At 41.7% G+C, this 22,067-nt stretch overlaps 3 protein-coding genes across 5 annotated transcripts; all 3 read left to right on the top strand.

The window, feature by feature from the left end:
* Positions 1 to 479: 479 nt before the first annotated feature.
* Positions 480 to 4,875, top strand: GPN3 (GPN-loop GTPase 3). 2 transcript variants are annotated; one of them, XM_054392639.1, is made up of 8 exons: positions 480 to 547; positions 613 to 719; positions 805 to 972; positions 1,398 to 1,522; positions 1,977 to 2,092; positions 2,710 to 2,806; positions 3,848 to 3,976; positions 4,703 to 4,875. In XM_054392639.1, exons 1-8 carry the CDS (start codon positions 480 to 482, stop codon positions 4,763 to 4,765), a joined length of 873 nt encoding a protein of 290 aa, XP_054248614.1. In that variant the 3' UTR covers positions 4,766 to 4,875. The 2 variants fall into 2 exon arrangements, with proteins under 2 accessions (XP_054248614.1, XP_054248615.1); XM_054392640.1 differs by having other exon boundaries at positions 480 to 527; positions 611 to 719.
* Positions 4,876 to 7,414: 2,539 nt separating this feature from the next.
* ARPC3 (actin related protein 2/3 complex subunit 3) lies at positions 7,415 to 12,551 on the top strand. Its single transcript, XM_054392914.1, has 7 exons — positions 7,415 to 7,672; positions 8,677 to 8,776; positions 9,893 to 9,969; positions 10,218 to 10,286; positions 10,568 to 10,694; positions 11,218 to 11,312; positions 12,075 to 12,551. The coding sequence occupies exons 1-7, from the start codon at positions 7,415 to 7,417 to the stop codon at positions 12,135 to 12,137; spliced, it is 789 nt and encodes a 262-aa protein (XP_054248889.1). The 3' UTR covers positions 12,138 to 12,551.
* Positions 12,552 to 13,649: 1,098 nt separating this feature from the next.
* Positions 13,650 to 21,689, top strand: ANAPC7 (anaphase promoting complex subunit 7). 2 transcript variants are annotated; one of them, XM_054392627.1, is made up of 11 exons: positions 13,650 to 13,750; positions 14,637 to 14,823; positions 15,199 to 15,318; positions 16,913 to 17,024; positions 17,272 to 17,425; positions 17,532 to 17,674; positions 17,803 to 17,920; positions 18,953 to 19,149; positions 19,887 to 20,111; positions 20,516 to 20,666; positions 21,500 to 21,689. In XM_054392627.1, the coding sequence occupies exons 1-11, from the start codon at positions 13,650 to 13,652 to the stop codon at positions 21,687 to 21,689; spliced, it is 1,698 nt and encodes a 565-aa protein (XP_054248602.1). The 2 variants fall into 2 exon arrangements, with proteins under 2 accessions (XP_054248602.1, XP_054248603.1); XM_054392628.1 differs by lacking the exon at positions 19,887 to 20,111.
* Positions 21,690 to 22,067: the final 378 nt, after the last annotated feature.

Here is a 22,067-nt window from a genome sequence, read left to right on the forward strand (position 1 = left end):
AGGATGCTGAAAAGAGACAAGGGGGACTGCTGAGAAGGGAAGCAGAGCCACGGTATCGAAGGAGAGCAAGAGGGAAGGTGTCGGAGCTGAAGGAAGGATGCTTGTAGCCGAGGAGGGAGACCGGGGAAGGCCGCCCGCCGCTGGGACGGAACGGGGTGGGGTGGGGGGAGCCCAGGGGTGGCAGTGGCGTGACGTTACCCGGGAGGCCCCTCAGGCCGCGGTGGCAGCGAGGCGGCGGCGGCTCCGACACCCCGTACTGCACGTGCGCCCTGCCCAGCGCCGCCGCCGTCTCGCGAGGGCCGCGCAGTGTGACGGGTGAAGGCGTCACCGCATGCAGTTTGAGCCCACCGGCTCGCCGTACTCAAGCGCGTATGCCAATACGCTACTGGAAGCACGTGGCCAGACAAGCTACGGGCTGCTGGAGTGGCCAGTTGCCATTTCTTCGCCGTTGCGCGGAGGCCGCCGGCCCTTCCGCCACTATGCCGCGGTACGCGCAGCTGGTGATGGGCCCAGCGGGCAGCGGGAAGGTGAGGCGGGAGCACAGAGGGTAGCGGCGGGGAGGTGACAGCGGTGAGGTCCGTGCCTGACAGGGTGCGTGTGTGTCTTGCAGAGCACATACTGCTCCACCATGGTGCAGCACTGCGAGGCGCTGGGCCGCGCCGTACAGGTAGTCAACCTGGACCCGGCGGCAGAGCTCTTCAGCTACCCTGTCATGGCAGGTGAGCGGCGGGAGGCTGTCCACAGAGACCTTGGGGGGCAGCTGTAAGCACATGAACCAAAACCACCTCGTGTCTGTTGTTCCAGACATCCGAGAGTTAATAGAAGTGGACGACGTCATGGAAGATGAATCCTTAAGGTTTGGCCCCAATGGCGGCTTAGTGTTTTGCATGGAATACTTTGCCAATAACTTCAATTGGCTAGAGGAAAGCCTTGGGCATGTGGAGGACGACTATATATTGTTTGATTGCCCAGGTAAACAAATGCCAATATTCTTGTATTGTTCTTCATATGCAATGTAAAATTTGTTGTACTTGTTGGTTGTAATCATTCAGACTTCACTATTAACAACTGTTGGGTCACTTTCAGATGTTTAAGAAGTGAGCTTGGTCCCAGGATAATGTGGGGGACTGTACTGACTTCTAATAGTATCATTCAGTGCGACAACAGTATAGCAACTGCTAATTAAAACTAATTGGAGATCAGGGAGGAAAAAACCCTACTGTTTCTTTTCCAGTTAGCCATTATAAGTTCATCCAAATACAGTCAGAGTTTTCCGAAAATAAAGATGCTTTACAACCTTCTTTTCATATTAAGTGCAATGCCCATGTTATATATAATTGATAATTTTGTTGCTGTTAGGTTCACGTTTCTGCATACTAATATCCTGTGTTCCCTAGGTCAGATTGAACTCTATACACATCTGCCAGTGATGAAACAGCTGGTGGAGCAGCTTCAGCAATGGGAATTCCGTGTCTGTGGAGTTTTTCTTGTGGATTCACAGTTTATGGTGGAATCCTTTAAGGTATTAATTTGAAATCTGTTTTAAAAGTCCATATCAGTAAAGAATAGGAAATCTAAGTGATTTAGGGAGCTGGGTTTGTTTAGTCTAGAGGAAAGAATGCTTAGCTGGGGGAGATGTGATTCATGTCTTCAGCTGCCTCAGATACTGGTTACAGCAAAGAAAAAAGTCCTGCACTGGGACAGTAGTCAGCCTGGAACAGGGCACAGAGAGATTGTGTAGTGTATGTTTATGGCAATTACTCAAAACTTGACTGGGTAAAACCCTTGAGCAATCTGATCTGACTTTGAAGCTGCCTCTGCTTTGAGCAGTGGTATGGATCAGTGGATCAGATCACCTCACTTGGTGATGTGTCCATATTTCATATACTCAGTAGATAGAGTTGGTCTGTGGTTGAGTGCCCTCTGTGTGTTTTGTTTTTCTGTACTTACCTATATAATTCTTCATCTTCCTTAAGTTTATCTCTGGAATTCTGGCAGCACTCAGTGCAATGATATCTTTAGAGATTCCACAGATTAACATCATGACCAAAATAGATTTGCTGAGCAAGAAAGCCAAGAAGGAAATAGAAAAGTAAGTTCCAAAATATTTCATCCTCTGTACTGTAATATTTTGACATAAACATCACTCAAAATGCAGTCAAGTGTTTGCCGCAATTCAAACATACTCTTTTGGAATGGGAGACAATGCATTTGGTTTATATTGAACATATTCTTTAAATGTCTTGATAGGATGGTTAGAATTTAGTCAGTCTACTGTATTTGTACTTAGCTCTGGATTTTTCTGTAAATAATTATCTTGAATTTATGTCATCCTGAATGACATTCCAGGGTCTTGCACTTAACAACCTAAACCAGAGCTGATCCTATCATTTTTTGGATACTAAACATACTACACTACTTAAGTGTTACTTTTGTGCTAAAATTACAAAATTAATGTTTTTCCCTGTAGACTTCCTCAAAGCTTTCTTGAGTATACAAATTAGATTAGCAAAAATTTAAAAAAAATCACTTTAGTTGACTCTACTAGCAATTGTAATCTGAGATACTCAACTACTTACAAAACCTATTTTTTAACATTTTAAGTTTTCCTGATAGAACGTTCTTTCTGTTCACAGACTGGTGGATGGTTTGGTAGCAGTATAAGGCCAAAGATTCTGCCTGTGTTAACAATGACTTTGTTTCTCCCAGGTATTTGGATCCAGATATGTATTCTATGATTGAAGATTCTACAAATATATTGAAAAGCAAAATGTTTAAAAAACTGACTAAATCTATATGTGGATTGGTAGGTATATTGCTTTTTACCCAATACCCATAAATTCAGTCCTGTATTTCTAAGCCATATTACATGGTTGCTGACTTCATTGCTGTTACATCTATGTAGTAAAATAATCCTTGTCCTCAAACTATGTATTTACTAATAAAGCCAGGATCTAAAAGATTATAAAAGATTCTCAGGCACTTGAGCATCTTACTTTTTGCCTGGTTTAACTCAGCTCTTTCTTTTTTTTTTTTTTTTTTTTTTTTTCAGATTAGCATCAGATACTAATATTGGGATTGTAGTGAATGCATTTCTCTGAATCCTGTTCTAATAGCAGTTTGGGAAAACAGTTTTTTCTGCTGTGTAGAACTTAGCCAGGTGTTCTGAGTGAGGAATTGCCATGGTTTGCAGCCTGGGTTTAAATGGCATATAAGCAGTCCAGACAGGAAAGCCCTAAGAGTGGTTCGAGGAAGTGAGCTCTGGTGAGACTCCATCCGGAGTCCTGTGTCCAGCTCTGGGGTCCTCAGCAGAGGAAATATATGGACCTGTTGGAGCAAATCCACAGGAGGCCAGAAAGATGACCCAAGGTCTGGAACCCCGCTGCTGTGAGGACAGGCTGAAAGACTTGGGGTTGTTTAGCCTGGAGAAGGCTCCGAAGAGACATTGTCACCTTTCAGTACTTAGAGGGGCCTATAAGAAAGATGAGAACAATCTCTTTAGCAGGGCCTGTTGCGACAGGACTAGAGGTGATGGTTTTAAACTAAAAGAGAGAGATTTGGACTAGAGATAAGGAAGATGTTTTTTTACACTGAGGGTGGTGAAACACTGGCTCAGGTTGCCCAGAGGTGGTAGATGCCCCATCACTGGCAACAGTCCAGGTCAGGTTGGATGGGATTCTGAGGAATCTAATCTGGTTGAAGATGTCCCTGCTCACTGCAGGGGCATTAGACTAGATGACCTTTAGAGGACCCTTCCAACCCAAAACATTCAAGTGGTTTAGAGTGCTGTGATTGAGAACTACTTAATTGCATTTTCTTACTAACATCCTTTGAATGCTTTTCCTAGATTGATGACTATGGTATGGTTCGATTTCTGCCTTTTGATCGCTCCGATGAGGAAAGCATAAACATAGTTCTACAGCACATAGACTTCACCATTCAGTATGGAGAAGATCTGGAATTTAAAGAACCAAAGGTAAGGTACTTCTGATGATAAGATGAGCAATTAAAAAGCATCCAGAATACAAGTTGTAATCTAAATGTTTGCCTTGCTAATAAATTGGTGTCTTATTACGGTTCAAAATAAGCCATGTTTAGTCTTTCAGTGATAACCCTTTTATCATCTTAATTTACAGTTACAAAAGTGAAATCCTCTAATGTCATCTTGCATGTGCAGACCGATCAAATGATTGTGTTTCTAAGGCTTCCATTTTCAAAAATAATGGAAGAAAAGGCCATTAAGATCACTAAGAGTTCTTCCTACAAGACTGTTCAAACTCCCCTGATAGTTGCTGTGTTGAACCCCTGTATTGTGTACAAAATACAGATTAGGAATAAATTCAGTCATGCATAATAGATGACAGAACACTGCTGTGTTAAAATTTGTTCCAAGCCCTGTCTGGTTTTATTATTCAGCTCATAAATCCTAAGGAACAAGTCCAGTGCTCTTAGACAGTCTTTTTCGTTCAGTTTTGTGCTCCAAATATGCAGAATAGCTGGATCTAGATTTTGACATACACAATTTTGATAACTCTAGAAACAAACTGCTTTTCAGACAGTTTTGCTACATGTTTTATGGAACCATACTGGTGATTGTTCCTGTTATGGTTTCTAAAATGCAATGTGACAGAACAGGTGCAGTATACAACAGCCACTAGGGAAAAGTCAGATTTTACCTTTTTTGTTGTTTTCTTTCTGGCAGGAAGTTGAAGAGGATAAATCTGCTCTTGTGGATGAATACTTTCAAGACCACACGGATGAGTAAAAAATGGATGTTCAAAACTGGAAGGAAAATACATTGCTTTTTTTAAAAAATAAAAAGGGGGGCTGGGGAAACCCACACCTACACAACCACATGATTTTTTTTATGTGTAAAATAATATTTATAGTGAACTATGTGACCTCATAATTATTTTAATAAACAATTTTTATTCTTAAGTATGTGTGTTTGTCAATATAGGTTAGTATTAGTACACAAAGATTCCCCACATACAGATCTGTCTCATTTAAGCATAGGAATGCTTGGAAAAAAATCAAATTATTTGCAAAATAGGCAAAGCTGAATATAAGTATGTTATAATAAATATTTCTCTCCAGTCATGGGCAGTTTCATTAATAAATGAGAGAAAGAGTTGATCTAAAGGGTGCAAATTGTGCTTCATGAACCTGAATTAGGTATAAAGTTTACTGGCAACCTCAAAGGGACATCTGGTCAGTGAGTGGTCTCTCACTTTTCTTGAGGAACATCAATGTTCCACATTCACTTCGGAGGAGCCTAGATTTTAAGCTTTAAGGCTGCTTTTCATACAAATTGCACATGGATATATAGGTGGCTATACATCAATAGTATCATAAGCATCTCAGAACACTTAAGGAAAACCAGCTTAAATAGAACTTGGTGATGGTCTTTTGCAATCACGTTAAACTGTTAATTAATGAAGAATTCAGCAACAAATAAGCTGCTTCCCCCCCCCACAATGAACTTCTTGCTATGGACACATATGAAGTGTGGTGCTTTCAGAGAAGCCAAACTAGGACATTATCTCCAAAGAACATGCCTAAATAACTAAATATATGTTAAAATAGGAATTTTCCAGGCAAGTAGCATCAGTTCTGGCATTAGGTGTAACTGTTAACAGACTGTTGATAGCAGATAATTCCAGCCCTATGGAAAAATGTACTGCTGAATTTACCTCTGTTTATAGTTCTTTTATATATACAGGCTGTTCCTGGAGTGTCTTGATTGTTTCAAAATGTGTTTTATTGCTTCTCCTAGAATCTATTAGTCCAACTTATTAGCTATATTCAGATGAATTTCAGGATGTGGGTTTGTTTGGGGTTTTTATGCTGCTTATGTCCAAGTACATATCAACCTTTCCTCTTCCATAATTCTATGGAACAAGATTTACTCCATGGAGTATTTTCCAAAAAGGGCCTCATGGTTGTGAAATGCTTAACAACGGTGAATGCTTATATGTAGGAAAACCATCTACATATGGTTTATATATTAGAAATCAACTTTATCCTCATAAAATACGAGCAGCCAAGTATTTCAGTACAAGAAGAATAAATGATGATGTTTTGTAGGACCAGCCTGGTTAGCTAGCAGATGTCTGAGCGCAAAGATACCCCTTAATGAAAAACAAATCAGGGACTGAGTAATTGGGAGGCAGCTGTACTTACCTAAACCTGGGTGTGATAGCAGCTTGGGACAGCTAAATTTGTAGTTTCTTGCTTCTAGTCCAGAAGGTGTAATATTTTTTCTTATTCCTTAGTAGGGTTGTTCTTCTTGTCTATTTAAATAAATAGTTAAATGGTCATACTGTTGATGTAGTACTTATTTTTGAAGGGAGGATTTGCTTTTTCCAAAGCAGAGCCAGAACAGGGAGAGATGTTCAAAATACTTAGCAAATCCTGCATATCTAGAGAAAAATGGCTTCCTGGAATCCATATGTGGAGGTCAGGGATGATTGCATGTGATCTTTTAAATGGGAACAAAAGAAAACTGGGAAATAAGACATCATCTACAACAGTTTTCCATGGCCACACTTCCAAAATTGGTAGCCTTATGACAGCTACACGTATGATAGCTGGCATTCCTAAAATCTTACCCCCAGTTCCAGACAATTCAGGCATGATGAGACTTCCAGTTTCAAGGTAGTCACTGTGGTGGGGAACAGGCAGGGTAAAAAAAAAAATTAAAAAAAAGCTCTTCAGAGCTTTAAAATAGTGGGCCAAAAGCCTTGAATACATTTGGGCTTTAATAGTTATGGCATAGGTTAACCTCATGATGGGGCTAGTTTTTATGCCTTCAGAAAGCTAGTAACATCACGGCAGGACCTGATCTAGCTGAATTAAACGAGGCAAACACTGGGAAAACTATGGTGACTTAACTCACCTCTCGACTGGTACATCCAGGGGCTGAGTCACACTTGTGGTATCTCCAAGGACAAACCTCAGCTTTGACTCATCTTCCAAATCTACCTTTTTTTTTCTCCTCCCTGATCCATACAATGAGTCTTACCAGGGGACAAATCCTGCATGCTGGGTCACAAAAAAAACAAAAACAAAACCCAAAACAACAACAAAACTTACGGCTTGATAGTGACAGGAGCGTGTACCTTAAAATACTACATCCCTCCAAACACAACATGTTTGGACCCATTCTATGCTTCCTTATGCCAATTTATCGTGGATCAGGGCAAACCACGCACGGGAGCACTGTAAACACAGAGAAAACTGGCTGTGAGCAAAGCATCCCCACCTCTTGCCAAGTGCTGGCCCCCACCAAGGACAGGGGCTTGCAGGGAAGCAAGGTGGTCACAGTGGCTGGAGAAGGGTGGCATGGAGGGATCGAGGAGGGCTTACTTGCAGTGCCAGCCATAGCAAAGGCAGAAGGTGGGGGGAAAGCTCCATGGAGGGGGGAAAAAAAAGGCAAACAAGTCCCCGCCTAAGCGTGCACCGACCCCGCGCTGGCAGGGCTCTCCCTGGCAGGAGCGCAGCCTGCGGGGCGGTGCACGTTGCAGGCCGCGGCTCCGGCTTCCCCTGCTCGCACCGCCTCTACTGCCTCATTTCCGCAGCGCAGGCAGAGCAGGAAGGGTTTGCTGCCTCCTCCTCTGCTCTTTTGCTGCTCTTGTCCCCACCGAACTGCGTCCTGCCCTTCGAGATGCCGGTGAGGGGACTTCGCACCCGTGTCTCGGCTAGCCCCTGATGGCAGGCAGAGAGGGCAGGAAGGCCTGAGGCACAGGGGCTGGTACGGGGAGGGTAGGGCGGGTGCGACCCTGGGCTGGGGGACAGGGACTCTGCTGCGGGATCCTGACTGTGGTCGGCTGCTGGGGCGGAGAATAGGGACCGCAGCTGTGGGGAGCTCTGGGGAGAGCAGGGAAATGCTCTTTATAGGAGACTGCTGCAAGGCCAGCGCCCTCTTCCTCCTCCTCCGTCTTCTTCCTCTTCCCAGAGACCCACCCGCAGACGGGAGGGTAGTAGCTCCCGGATCTGATGGGGAAGAGGGTGGTAAAAGCTGGTGCTTTGCTTACACCAGCTTCCTTTGGTTGCAATAAACTGCTTTTCCACTCGCAAGATGCTTACTCCTTCAATTGCATCTCACTCTTCCCTTCTCAAAACCTCGTCTGTGAGGAGGTGAAGCTTCCCAGTACAGTGGAAATGTTGGGGAAGTGCCTAAACCTACTCACCAGTTGTTAAAAACGAGTTTCCCATAAAAAATTGTTTGTTTTTTCATTCACCAATTTTAGAGTGCACAGAGAGGTCTTTGAGTATGTGGCTGTATGTTATGCCTGGTTTTATCTATTACTAGCTAATACTAATTAACTAGACATCAAAATGAAATATCACCAACTAACCTTCAGTGAACTATGCAGTGGCCCATCGCTTGGCCAGGAAAGCAGGGCTGTTCGCTCTGGGGTTATGCTGCCTGTGAACAAAGTAACAATTTTCTCCCGCCACTGTGTGAATGGTGCCTGTGATGATGCTTCCACGGTCTTCCTCAGAATGGTGCTGAGATCTGGACCTAATTAGAAAAGAGTGATTGTTTGTGCAAGGGAAAATTATTTGAAGCATCACTAATGAACTCAACTCTTCTAGTTGATGAAGACATGATCAGACACCGAAATGTCTATTTTCAGTAGCATTAATAACCAGGCTTCCTCCCATCTCTAGGCTTACCACTCAACTTTAATGGACTCAGACACCAAGCTAATTGGCAACATGGCACTGTTACCCATCAGAAGCCAGTTCAAAGGCCCAGCACCTCGGGAAAGTAAGTTCATAATAATATCTGAAAACCTGCCTGTATGTAGCTCAGCAGCAGCTCATGATTTCACAGAAAACACAGAAAATGTCTGATTGGAAGAGACATCAAAGATCATTCAGTCCAACCTTCAACTCCAAGGCAGCCCTAGCAAGAGTGATGAGAGGAGTCACGGGTTGGAAGTGGAGTGCTTTGCAATTTTGAGAGGAGGAAAAAGTTTTCAAATACTTCAGTTGTGTCATAGAAAATAATTATGCACAGATAAATATGCACCCTGCTAAATCGGTTGTTTCAGTAATGAAAGCCTCCAGTTACTGTTCTCAGGCCTCCTCCTTTGTCTGACTGTGCTCTTCAGCAGGGTTTGAGGAAGATGTGGCAGTGTGAACCCTCTGCTGTCAGAGGAAGTGGAGGTTTAGCTACAGAGGACTTGTGCTTTTGAGTCTGTGGCTGAAGACACTCAGCTGCTCTGAAGGATGAGGACTAGGATAGGCAGCACTTCAGGGTAGGGGGCTTTAGGAATTGAAGTTATGGGCATTCCAACAGCTCACAAGGAGCCTGGGTTTCTCTTCAGCACATGAAGTAGCACTTCACAGGCAGGATGTCCCTGGTAGTGTAGCAATTCAGTTTGAAAAAGGAAATAAAAATCAAATGTTTCTTGATCTAAGCAATCTTGGATGGTGGTGAAAGTCACAAGTGAGCTTGTCACTGTATCATCATTTTTTGGAGAGGATAATCAAGTTGGTCTGGTTGTGATATTGCCCTTTCTCAAAAAGCCCTTCTGTGTTCTGAGAAAATTTCTATGCTGTTGAAACGCTGGTGAGTTACTTAACTGGTAGAAAAGCGGGGAACTGATGAATTGCTGCCGTCGGTGAAGTGAGAAGTCATGGGAGGAGAAGAGGAAGGCAGTTAGAGCTCCTGCTAAGAGTAGGAAGCTTACGTGTTCTGGTCTGAGCTCACCAGTGTTTCACACAGCAATGACTTTACATAGTGCTATCTTCTGCTTTTTGTAAATATCATAGTTTTGCCTTTGCAATAATCCTTATTTATGTATTTCAATGAGTAAAAGTGATGACCACATGTAGTATAACGGTGCACTGTTTAACTCTTTATTTCATTTTTTGTTAGCTAAGGACACAGATATTATAGATGAAGCCATCTACTACTTCAAAGCTAATGTCTTCTTCAAAAATTATGAAATTAAGGTAACTTTTTGAGACACTGATTTTTTTTCAATATTTTCAATTAAATAATTCAACTAGATAACAAAATCTCCTCTTCTTCCCACTTAATTTTTAAAGTTGGGTAGATGTAATGAATTGCAAGTCCATCTCTCATGGGGAAAGTAGACCAAAATGCTTGAACTCATTCTTGTTTCACAGTTTTATCAGTTGCATAAAGAACTCTCTTAACCTGAGAGCAGCTGGGCTCTGAGTTTGCTCTTGTTTTGCAGAATGAGGCTGACAGAACACTGATCTACGTAACCCTCTACATTTCTGAGTGCTTGAAAAAGCTGCAAAAGGTAAGAAAAGTGAATTTAGGTGCAGGAGGGAAACTGAGTCTGTTCTGGGGATTCTGTTCAGGAAAGGACTTGCTGATATTCTCCTCCCATTGGCATCAATCCTGTTCACCACAGTCCCAGTTGTTGGAACCACAGATACTCCAAGCCTGTGAATGTCCAAAGAGTTGTGTTATTATTCTTGATGAGTTTTTATGTGTTAGAGATTGGCAAAATATTTGGTTCTGATGCTGCATCAGCTTTTGTTTATAACTGTTAATCCATCGTTTGCCTGGTTCTTACAGTGCAACTCCAAAGGCCAAGGAGAGAAAGAAATGTACACACTAGGAATCACTAACTTCCCAATTCCTGGGGAGCCTGGCTTTCCACTTAATGCCATTTACACCAAGCCTGCCAACAAACAGGAGGAAGGTAAGGCTAATCCAGGGCCTCTGAAAGCTTCCTTGGGCTCATATTTTGCTAGCTGCATTTCTGTGACTACAACTAGAAAAATAACCTTAAAACAGAATCCTTTAAATCTGCAGTTCTGTTTTCTAAGGGCAGTGAAGCTGGATTTTCTAATCTGGAGGGTACAGTTACTTCCCTGGATCTGTAGATCCAACAGAAAAATTAATAGGGGTTTGAGTTTGCATTTTGTATCATCATCACTAGCTAAACCCTGTAATGGAGCTCAAGCAAATAGCTGTGCTGGCAGATTAGGAAGCTCACAACAATGAGCAAAGTTAACTGAGAGAAGAAAACAGTTTGGCTGATCTTTTTCACTGGTACAAATGTCATAAAAATCCCATGTACGGTTGTAAATCGAGCAAATTCAGCCAGACAACAATGTGAAAACTCATTTTCTGCTTTAAGCAGTGATACCTGATGCTTCCCTGTTAAATTAAGTTTGACTTGGTGCTACCTCAGTTTACACTCTTCCTGTGCTGTGTTTCAGAGGTGATGAGGGCCTACTTGCAGCAGCTGAGGCAAGAAACTGGTCTTCGCCTTTGTGAAAAAGTCTTTGATCCTCAAAGTGACAAGCCCAGTAAGGTAAGCTTAGTGCAGTCATCACAGAGGAAATGAATGTGTGAAGTGAGATGATGGGGAGAGGGATCAGGTGTGGGTAACTTTAGCACAAGCTTCACTGTTTTTACAAAGCTAGTGAAATAGCAGGCTGCAAGTTATCAGTACATTTAATCTGTAATGTGTTAGGACAGCAAATGCCAATTTGGGTTTCTTGAAAAAGAAGGGCAGTACTAAGTGATGTCTGGTTCAACTCTTCAAAGTATCACACATCTGCTGGTGGCAGGGTTTTCAAATGGAAATTCACAGGCATGAGAGATGCTGTTTATCTTCCCAGGCAGTTCTGATTTGATAGCTTCTTTGAAGTGGAACATTTTGCCTTACATCCAGATTAAAAAAAAAAAAAAAGCTAATCAACACATGAATTACCTCCTGATAGTTCATATGTTTCATGTGCAAATGTGACTGCATTTAATACTGAAATTATTAGGCTCATTTAGTTTCAAAGGCATAGCAGCATGCCTTGCTCATAATTATATTTTAATAAATATATTGGAATAAACAGTAGAAATAAGAAAGTAGAATGTCCTGCTTTAATTAGGACTCCTATATTAGAAATTCATTGAGTCAATTCTTGTGTCCCTTAGTTTGTGTAAATTCCAAAAGAAAACTATGTGCAACACTGGAGCCTTAACATTTGTTATTTGTCAGAAGTTGCATACTTCAAACTCACCATTTTGTTTATTGCATGGAAACCACGTCTGACTCTCTATTTCTTTCCTTCTGCAGTGGTGGATCTGCTTTGTGAAGAGACAGTTCATGAACAAGAGTCTGTCAGGTCCTGGACAATGAAGAGGCAAAGTAGCAACAACATTAAGCATTTCCACAGCAATGTGTTTTAAGTATTTTGCCTTTGTTTTGGATACATTTTGTACCAAGGAAGAATTAAGTGCTTATAAAAAAAAAAAAAACCACCACCAAAACCCAGAAACCAGTCAATGAGGGATAGAGGGAGGGAGAGCAAAAAGATCATTTGTGTAAGCAAATATTGTTAAGCTGGTGCTTAATAAGTGATTTCTAACATGTTGTTTCAGATGCAAGCTGCTTTATTATCAGTGGGGACAGCTAGCATTTAAAACAGGGCTTGTATTTAAGAGAAGAAATGGGCTTGCCTGTGGGGCAGGGGGAGCTGTGTAATTGCTCTACTGGCTAGAGTCTTGGTATTGTATGTCCACAGAAAACATACTTCCCACGCTGTGTTGTTGAGTGCAGTGATTTTTACCTTGTTTTCAATAAACTTAGCTTGTAATTAATGTGGTAATGTGTCTTATGGATAGCCTTCAAAGAAACCAGAGGGTTTTTTTTGGTGAAAAGACAATCATTATTATGTCATGTTAATAGGGAGGAAATGAATCATTCCCACTTGAAAACAGAACTAATAGAGGGGCTGTAGTTTGCAGCAAGGTGTTTATTTAGCAGGTCTGCCTCCACAGAGCTGTGCTCCATTGTACTGAAACGCCTTCAAAGGGTAATGTAGGCAGATTACACACAGCTTCATCTGAGGAGCCCAGCACACCCATCACACAAGTACCAGCAAAAAAAGTACTGAGCAGTCAGTTCTGGAAGAACTGCAAATCCAAGTTCCTTTCATGACTTTTTTCAGTCACCTTGCATCACCAACACACTTTCTGTGTTACTTAAGACCAGTTCCAGTGATGTTTTAATGTGCTGTTTGTTGGGAAGTGTATTCCTCTCAGACAGCAGGCATGTTAAAACAGAAAGCTCCCACTGGTTTGATTTGTAATAGCAGTAATGATAGTCATTTATTATTTTTCTAGTAAGAGAAGGGGAAAAATATTTATGATTCAGCTCTCCTTTCAAGCTATGGGTTGTACTTAGTAGGACCCAGTGAGGCGTTTACCCTGGTTGTTGCTCAGAAGAGATCCAGGGTTTGAAAGGCCTTTTCTTTAGCGACTATTTCTGATACATGCACATAAAGTCTCAGGAGAAAAAGACCCTGACTCAAGTGCTGTGCAGAAACAGCGTGCCTCTTTCATACAACGATACGGAACCAAGAAGAGACCCTCCACCGTAAAAACGCCGCCGCCCTCAAGCAGCAACCACCACCCTCCCGCCTCACTGCTGCGCAGGCGCGAGGTGCCGGGGTCCTGGCGCGGCTCGGACCGCCCGGGCCTGCCCCACATGCGCCTGTCGGGCCGCGTCTTCGCCATGGAGGCAGTGGAGAGGGCCCCTACAGGCGGTGGCGAAGGAGGCCCCCTTGGTGGCGCCATTTTGGAGTGCCGGCGGCGGCGGTGTTGTCTCGATCTTTACCGTGTATCCCCTCCGCGCCTTCCCGCCGTCATCATGAGTGTGGTGGAGCACGTACGAGAGATGGCAGCCGCTGGGCTCCACTCTAACGTGCGGCTCCTCAGCGGTCTTCTTCTCACGATGAGCGGGAATAACCCGTGAGTGGCCCTCCCGGGAGAGGGCGCGCCGGGTGCTGCGGGCTGACAGGACCGGTGGTGCTGAGGGAGAGGCCAGTGCAGGACCCCGAAGGGTATCGGGGGTGTCTTATGGGCAGGGAGGGAAGTAGGCTCGCTTTTAGAGCAATCCCTCCCTCCGGGCGCTATGATGCGGGCCCCGAGCTCCCGGCCCTGCAGTGGATGGAGCCCGGCTCTGTATGCATTGGGGTGCACGGTACATGAGCGTCCTGTTAGGGATGGAGCGATTTTTTTTTTTTTTTTTCTTCTAAGTGTGCCCCGTGTAGGTCACAGCTCTTTCCCTGACTCGAGTGAGCCATTTTATTTTTTCACGACTTCCCTCTAAGGTGTTACTTTACGTTTTGGATCGATTTCGATGTCCTCGTTGAAATCCCTTGCTGAAGCTCTTAACTCCTCAACACTTCTGCAGACATACTGAAAGTGTTACAAGAATGGGGTTATAAAATGTAGGAACATAAGGATTAGGACCAGGATAGCTGTACGAGGAGCTGGGTTGTCTTGTAAACTTAAATTAATTCAAATAAAATGTGTTGTGGTGTGTGGTTTGTTACGAGCAGGATGGGAGCTGCTCAGTTACAGAGGCCAAGCGGGTAAATATCAGCTCTTGTCACCGATGAGGTGTCAGGAAGGGCTGTTAGGATGTTTGTATACAGATAAGGGAAATTGACAGGTTAATCCCTTTGGGAGGAGATAGTACCTGTTACTCAAGGGTCCTTCTGATGTAGTAAAGGATCAGGAACAGTTGGAAGTTGAAGCTTGACAGACCAAAGATACAAATACTTTGGATCTGTGGGGTTTTGGTTCTCATGCAGTCAGCTGATCTCTGCCTTTCTGTTTGCATTTCTTCTAGAGAACTGTTCTCACCGTCTCAGAAATACCAGCTCCTTGTATATCATGCAGACTCTCTCTTCCATGATAAAGAATATAGAAATGCTGTAAGTAAGTACACAATGGCCTTGCAGCAGAAAAAAGCGTTAAGTAAAACTTCAAAAGTAAGACCTTCTACTGGGAATGCTGCATCAACTCCCCAAAGCCAGGTATTAAAAAAAGTGCTATTGCAATGCAAAAAAATGATTGCGTTCATCCTAAAAATGTATGTTGCTGACTCAATATTGTAGCATCAGAGTTCAGATGTATCATGTTAAATAGACACTATGTTTAAAGCTGTTTCATTTGAAAATATCCTTGTTTTCTAAGGTTAAGCTTACTATCGAGCATGAGGGTTTTTTTCTAAATACAGTTCATGCTTTTATTTGAAGACAGGAGTGATATGAGCTGGCTATAGGTTGCACTGTTAACTTTATTACACTGATTTTTTTCAACATAGTTTAAGCATTTAACGAGGAAAGCTTATTCACATGTTTTTGCTTGACTAAACCAGTGTTGTATTTAGACTTCGTTTTTTATTTCAGTGTTTGCCATCTGAAATTGAAGTGAAATATAAAATGGCTGAATGTTATACAATGCTGAAGCAAGATAAAGATGCCATTGCTATTCTTGATGGGATTCCTTCCAGACAGAGGACCCCAAAGGTTAGTTCTGATTTTTGTCACAGCTCTTGGTCAGCATATTTTTTTAATCTGTAGGACAGCATCTAGTCAAAAAATAACATAACCTATAGGTATAATGTATTTGCTTTTGTATGAGTAAAATATTGTTCAGAAGCAGTTCCTAGTGTTTAAATTGCCTTAGTTTATGTTGCAAATTTTGTATTTCATCTGCTAGAATTTAAAAACAGTGAAAAGAGTTAAAATGTTTGTATGCATCTTTATTAATTTCTGTAATTTTCTGGTTAATTTTTTGGTACTGCACACACAGAATTTTGCTTGTGTACAAGGATCAAGAAACACAATTTTTTTGTTCTTCTAAAAGGTGGTCAAGCACTTCTGTATGTATACATAAGGCTTGAAATCTTCATCATCCATTGGATAGTTCTTTGCATCTCATGGATAGTTTTCGTAGGGCAAAGAAAAAGGCTGCTCTCAAGTAAAGCATTTTCACAACGTGGAGTCCTAGTCTCTGAGGAAAAGCTATGTACCACTGGACAGGAATGGGATGCTGTCACCTGCTAGAGCTGGATGCTGTCACCTGCTGGAGCTGAAGGGGAGATTTGTAGCTTAGTTGTCTTACAAGGTTGACTGCTTTGTGGTGTTTTCACTATTAGCCAGCCAACATAACTTCTGCTAAATTGTGATTGCTCAAACTAAGTGTTTCAACACATTCTTGAATGTGTATGGAATAGCACTTTAGGTCTTACTCTGTAGTCTGAGCCATGTAAAATCCTTGAAAGGCTGAAAACTTTGGCAAGTAGAAGGAATGCCATTGCTCCATCTTTTAGAATATTTTCATCCTTTTTAATAACAGTTTAGATATTGTTAAATATTTAGATCCCATTGTGGACTGCAGTGCCAAGTGCTGAGTCTTTGCTTGCTGCCTCTGTTATGTTGTAAGAGCTTAAAAGATTAGCACATCAGGTCCATCAGCTGTGGTTCATGTTAGCAGTATTCCTGCATTGTGCTAACAGTGTAGGTAGCTTAGACTCTCGTAACATCAAAGTGTTGTTTTTAAAGCCAACTTAGGGAACAGAAAAAGAAGAGAAGATTGAGAAAGGCGAACTTTCTACCTGTACACACTCGTAAAATACTGTAGCAGAAATGTATCTCCTTGTGTTGTGTAGAGCTCAAGGAATTTCTGTTCTATCAATCATGACCTCATTCAGAAGCTAAGTGAAAACTTTCTCTGTCTTCCTGAGCAGAGAAACACTACCACTGATATGTATAACTGAGAGAAGACTACTGTCAGTGACAGACAGGTCCTTGGCATCCTATATAAACCCATGCTCATCTTTTGTCTTCATATATGCAAAACACTGAGATTTCACGATGTACTCTGCAAATACAAAAGTGTATAAATTTTATCTTTAGACTCAGAAAGAAGCAGCAATCTTCATTTTATGCTCTGTGGTAGGTTACAGTGATCTTGGAAGAAGTGCAGGTAATTTTGTCTTCTGCCCAGATCAGGAGGAAGGGAAGGAGGTAGGTGTGCTTGAGGAAAAATGTTGTGACCTTTTAGTGAGGATTTCTCCTTTCTCGTGTTTGACTCTACCAACATTTCTATTGCTTGTAGATCAATATGATGTTGGCAAATCTATACAAGAAAGCAGGTCAAGAACGTTCATCTGTTACGAGCTACAAAGAAGTACTAAGGCAGTGCCCTTTAGCACTTGATGCCATACTAGGTAGGTGTCTGCACACTGTTAGTATTTCAGTATTAAACACTAGTATAATTGAACTACACTTGGAGTAGGGAACCGTCTTGTGTTTGCATGTCACATTTAATGCCTGCCTTATGCAAATTATAAAAGCATTGTAGCAAGCTGCTTGTTTATGCTTGTCAAGGGATGGAGTTTCTGGTCTCCAGACAGTTAATTCCTATGAGGAGCAGTTTGTGGTGGCTGATGTGGATGTATCTGCTGTTCTGAACAGGGTTGCTCTCGCTGTCAGTGAAAGGGGCAGAAGTGGCCTCTATGACAATCAACATAATTCAGAGTATTCCTAACCTGGACTGGCTTTCTGTGTGGATCAAGGCATATGCTTTTGTGCATACTGGAGATAACACAAGAGCAATAAATACCATTTGGTAAGAGTTCAAAGCACATGATGTAATCAAATTATATGTGTATATAATTAAATTAAAAATGGCATTATATAAATAACAGCCTTTTTTTTTTTTTTCCCTCTTAAAGCTCTTTAGAGAAAAAGTCATTGCTGAGGGATAACGTAGATTTACTGGGGAGCTTAGCAGACCTGTATTTCAGAGCTGGAGATAATAAAAACTCTATTCTAAAGTTTGAACAAGCACAAATGCTGGATCCTTATCTCATAAAAGGTGAGTAAATCCTAAAAGAAAATTTACCTAGTGTAGTGGTCTGATGAGGAAGATTAGAGTAGCAGCTACATGCCATCAAGGATGCAGTGGAATGTTTTATGTGATCGCTCTTTAAATGTTCTCTTTAGGAATGGATGTATATGGTTATTTATTGGCACGTGAAGGTCGACTAGAGGATGTGGAGAACTTGGGCTGCCGCCTCTTCAATATTTCTGATCAACATGCAGAGCCCTGGGTGGTATCTGGGTACCTTGTTTTCCTTATTACCTCAACTCTTAATTTGCTGCGTGCAGTGGTTTACAGTTCATGCAGTTGCTGCAGACTGCTTTGTCTTGTTTCTTTTTTGCTCCTATCTATTCTGTTTTTGGGGTAACTTAAACTAGTGATCCATAAATACCTCTTTTGGTTATTTTTTGTATGTTTAAAGCTATTAGAATTACCACACCTGTGCAATAACAGTGACAGATGAAAGAGCTGTAACACTTAATATTCACACTGCTTTTTTAAACTCCTGAAAAGTTGTTTTGTTTTGTTTCCCCCCACTGAACATATATTCTTAACTTATTCTCAAATGTAAGAATTGCAGAATGGTTTGGGTTGGAAGGGATGTTAAAGATCATTAATTCCAACCCCACTGCCATGTTCTTAGTAGGAATATCTTCTACTAGACCAGGTTGCTCAAGGCCTCATCCAACTCAGCGTTGAACACTTTCAGGGTTGAAGCCTCCACAACTTCTCTGGGCAACCTGTTCCAGCGCCTTCACCACCCTCATGGGGAAGAATTTCTTCCTATTGTCTAACCTAAATCAAGCTTGTTCCAATTTGAAGCCATTACCCCTTGTCCTATTACCCCATGTCTTGGGAAAAAGTTCCCCAGCTCTCCTGTAGCCCCCTTCTAATACTGTAAGGGTGCTCTAAGGTCTCCTTGGAGCCTGCTCTTCTCCAGGCTGAACAACTCCAACTCTCTCAGCCTGTCCTCACAGGAGAGGTGCTCAAGCCCTCTGATCATCTCCATGGTCCTCCTCTAGACTTGCTGTAACAGTTCCACATCCTTCTTGTGCTGGGGGCTCCAGAGCTGGATATGGGCCTCCATATTGGGTCTCATGAGAGCAGAGCAGAGGGGAAAGAATCACCTCCCTTCAACCTGCATTTGAAAGAAGCTCACCAGTTGCCCATAATTTTTTGTCTTTTTTTTTTCTCGATGTCTTTTACACTTCTCTGAATGTGCACAGGCACCACAAGCTGTAGATGTTTACAATCTCTCTTGTCTTTCCCTAGGTGTCACAGTTTCTACAGTAAACGATACTCTCGTGCCTTATACTTAGGAGCCAAAGCTATCCAGCTTAATAGCAACAGCGTTCAGGCCCTGCTGCTGAAAGGAGCAGCTCTCAGGAACATGGGCCGAGTGCAGGAGGCAATTATCCACTTCCGTGAAGCCATACGGCTGGCACCGTGCAGGCTGGACTGCTATGAGGGTGAGGGAGATGAAACTACTCACATGTGCAGTACTGGGTTGCTGTGAAAGGTGATGTAGTGATGATTGGGCAAGGGAATAGACAGAAGTTCTTTTCTCCTGATGACTTTCTAGCAGATACATTATTATTACCCAAAACCTAGAAAGCTCTGTTAGAAGTGATCAGATGAGGGGTAAAAGAAAATACACCTATTTGTAAGAGATCAGATGAGGGGTTCTAGAGAAATAAGCGTATCTAAGAATTATTTTTTTCAAAAGGGCTTTTTTTTAGTCGCTTTTGTTTGATGTGGATATCAACAGACTCGGATGTTCTAAGCAGATTGCTTTTGGATGATGACATTAACTGTAGGTTAGTTCCACTGGGAGCTTTGGTTTATCATGCTTGTATCTTATTTAAATCTGGTTGATCCCAACAACAGCTTTAAGTGTATCTTAAGTTGTGAAAAGTCCAGGTGAAGTATTAATATCCCAATACTGGATGAAAATCTGAGATCAGGTGTACTTAGTCTTAGGCTGGGTTGGGTTTTTTTAGTACCTGCCCATTAATAAAAGTGATGAAGTCACTTATCTGTTGACTGGATTTGTTAAAATTGTTATAGAGTCACTTTTTCAGCTGCAGCTTGTTTGTCTTACTGGGAGCATCAGGTTGTAGGAGTTTGAGTGCTACTAAGTGCAAATAATTGAGAGGGGTGTCTGTAGTGCTGACTCAACCAAAGCGTTTTCCTTCTGTATCATCAGGTCTCATTGAATGTTACTTGGCATCCAACAGCATCCGTGAAGCCATGGTGATGGCAAATAATGTCTATAAAACTCTGGGAGCTAATGCACAGACCCTCACCCTGCTGGCAACAGTCTGTCTGGAAGACCCTGTCACACAGGAGAAAGCAAAAACATTACTGGACAAAGCGCTAACGCAGAGACCTGATTACATTAAAGCTGTGGTGAAGAAAGCAGAACTGCTCAGTAAGTTCCTAGTTTTTTCCCATGTTGACTAATTTAAAGCATATTGTTTTACCATGGAATCATGCTCTTCAGCCTCCTTGATGTAGAGAATGTAACAGTGATCTTGCAGCCTAGGGATTTATGAGTTCTGTCCTGAAAGAAAAATCACAGGAATTAATTTCACCAGCATTTAAAATAATTGCAGACAAAAGATGTTGACTTTGAAGTATATGTAACGGTGAATGTAGCAGCTGTTGCACCAAAAAAAACAGTGTTTAAGAGTTAAATCTTGCTAAAAGTAGAGTGCTGTTCCTCATACTGGCCGTTCTGAAGGAAGAAATCACCTTGTGATGACTCGCCCCGTGCGCTCTGAGCGGTTGCAGATTTATCTCAACAATATAAACTGCAGTTTTGCATACAAACAGGTAGAGAACAGAAGTATGAGGATGGAATCGCTCTGCTGAGGAATGCCCTGGCTAACCAGAGTGATTGTGTTCTGCACCGAATACTGGGAGACTTTCTTGTGGCTGTCAATGAATATCAGGAAGCGATGGACCAGTACAGTATTGCCCTGAGGTAAAGCAGAGAGAACCAGTAATCAACTTTATTGACTGAAAAGTTGAGCCCACTACTTGATTAGGACATACATCAGAGGTGGCTTTACATTATTCTCCCTTAAAACATATAAATGCTGTCCTGTTAACAAATTTGATATTGTTAGTGGTATTCGAAGTGAAAAAGTGCAAAATTTAGGGACTACATTAATGCTAAGCATGTCACTAGACGTGTGTTCCCTTGACTAATGAAAGGACTAAGGCATGGATTTATTTATAATTATTAATTATATAATCAGGCACCGTAAGAACCATTCGTTTAGAAGATGCTATATAAAAATGAGCTATGAAGTAAATTTAAACAGCATGATTCAGTTTACCATCACCTGTTATTTTATGTTATTTTAGGGTGTTAGTGTGTTAAATGTTGCAATGTTTTGATTTCCATTAGTTAAATTTACCTCAAATCTAGTATGTTACATCCACTATAAACTTATATAGCTTAAATATGCCAGCTATTTTTTCCTTGCATATTTAGTCATAGTCATCTACATTTTTGCTGCTTTTGTATTACTTTATTATTGTCCAGAAGAGTTGACTTAGTTTTCTGGAAGTGTGTGATGTTTAGATAAGGATGTTTTTGAGGATCAAAATTAGTTTATATATAAAGATTTAATACTCAGTGTTATGGTCACCCTGAGGTGAAGTTGCATCATCTACTAAGCTGAACTCCTTTATGATGTTCAACTGGAAGCACAAACAACAAGATGAGATTTTACTTTTTTTTAAACAATGACATCACAAATAAAGAGAAAAGTTTTAGGACAATGCTTTCTTTTTTCTTGCTTTCCTTAGTTTGGATCCAAATGATCAGAAGTCACTAGAAGGAATGCAGAAAATGGAAAAAGAGGAAAGTCCAACAGATGCAACCCAGGAAGAAGATGTGGATGATATGGAGGGAAGTGGAGAAGAGGGGGACTTGGAAGGCAGTGACAGTGAGGCAGCTCAGTGGGCAGATCAAGAGCAGTGGTTTGGAATGCAGTAATGGCCTCACATCCTGCTGCGTGTTTTGGCACTGGAATATACCAGCAGGGGCATGCTTTGAAGAACATAAACTATGGGGTTTGCAGTAACAAAGAAGTTGTTCTTTTTTTGTTTTGCTTTGTTTTGTTTTTTTTTTTTTAATAAATAGACTGAAATAATTTAACAGTTCTACACATCTCAATGCCATGAAGAATCTTGATGCTTCTTACTAAGTGTGAGGGACTAACCTTAGGTTATTTGCAACTTTCATTTTAAAAAAATCCATGATGAAACTAAAAGCATTAGAGTCTGAAGTCAGAAAGCCTGTTTATTATGCAAACAATGCCTGACTTCTGTCTAGGGCCAGGTGTCTGTGATCAGTCTGTAAATACAGTGGTCT

This window comes from Indicator indicator, chromosome 26 (assembly GCF_027791375.1).
Source record: "Indicator indicator isolate 239-I01 chromosome 26, UM_Iind_1.1, whole genome shotgun sequence".
Taxonomy (NCBI): Eukaryota; Metazoa; Chordata; class Aves; order Piciformes; family Indicatoridae; genus Indicator; species Indicator indicator.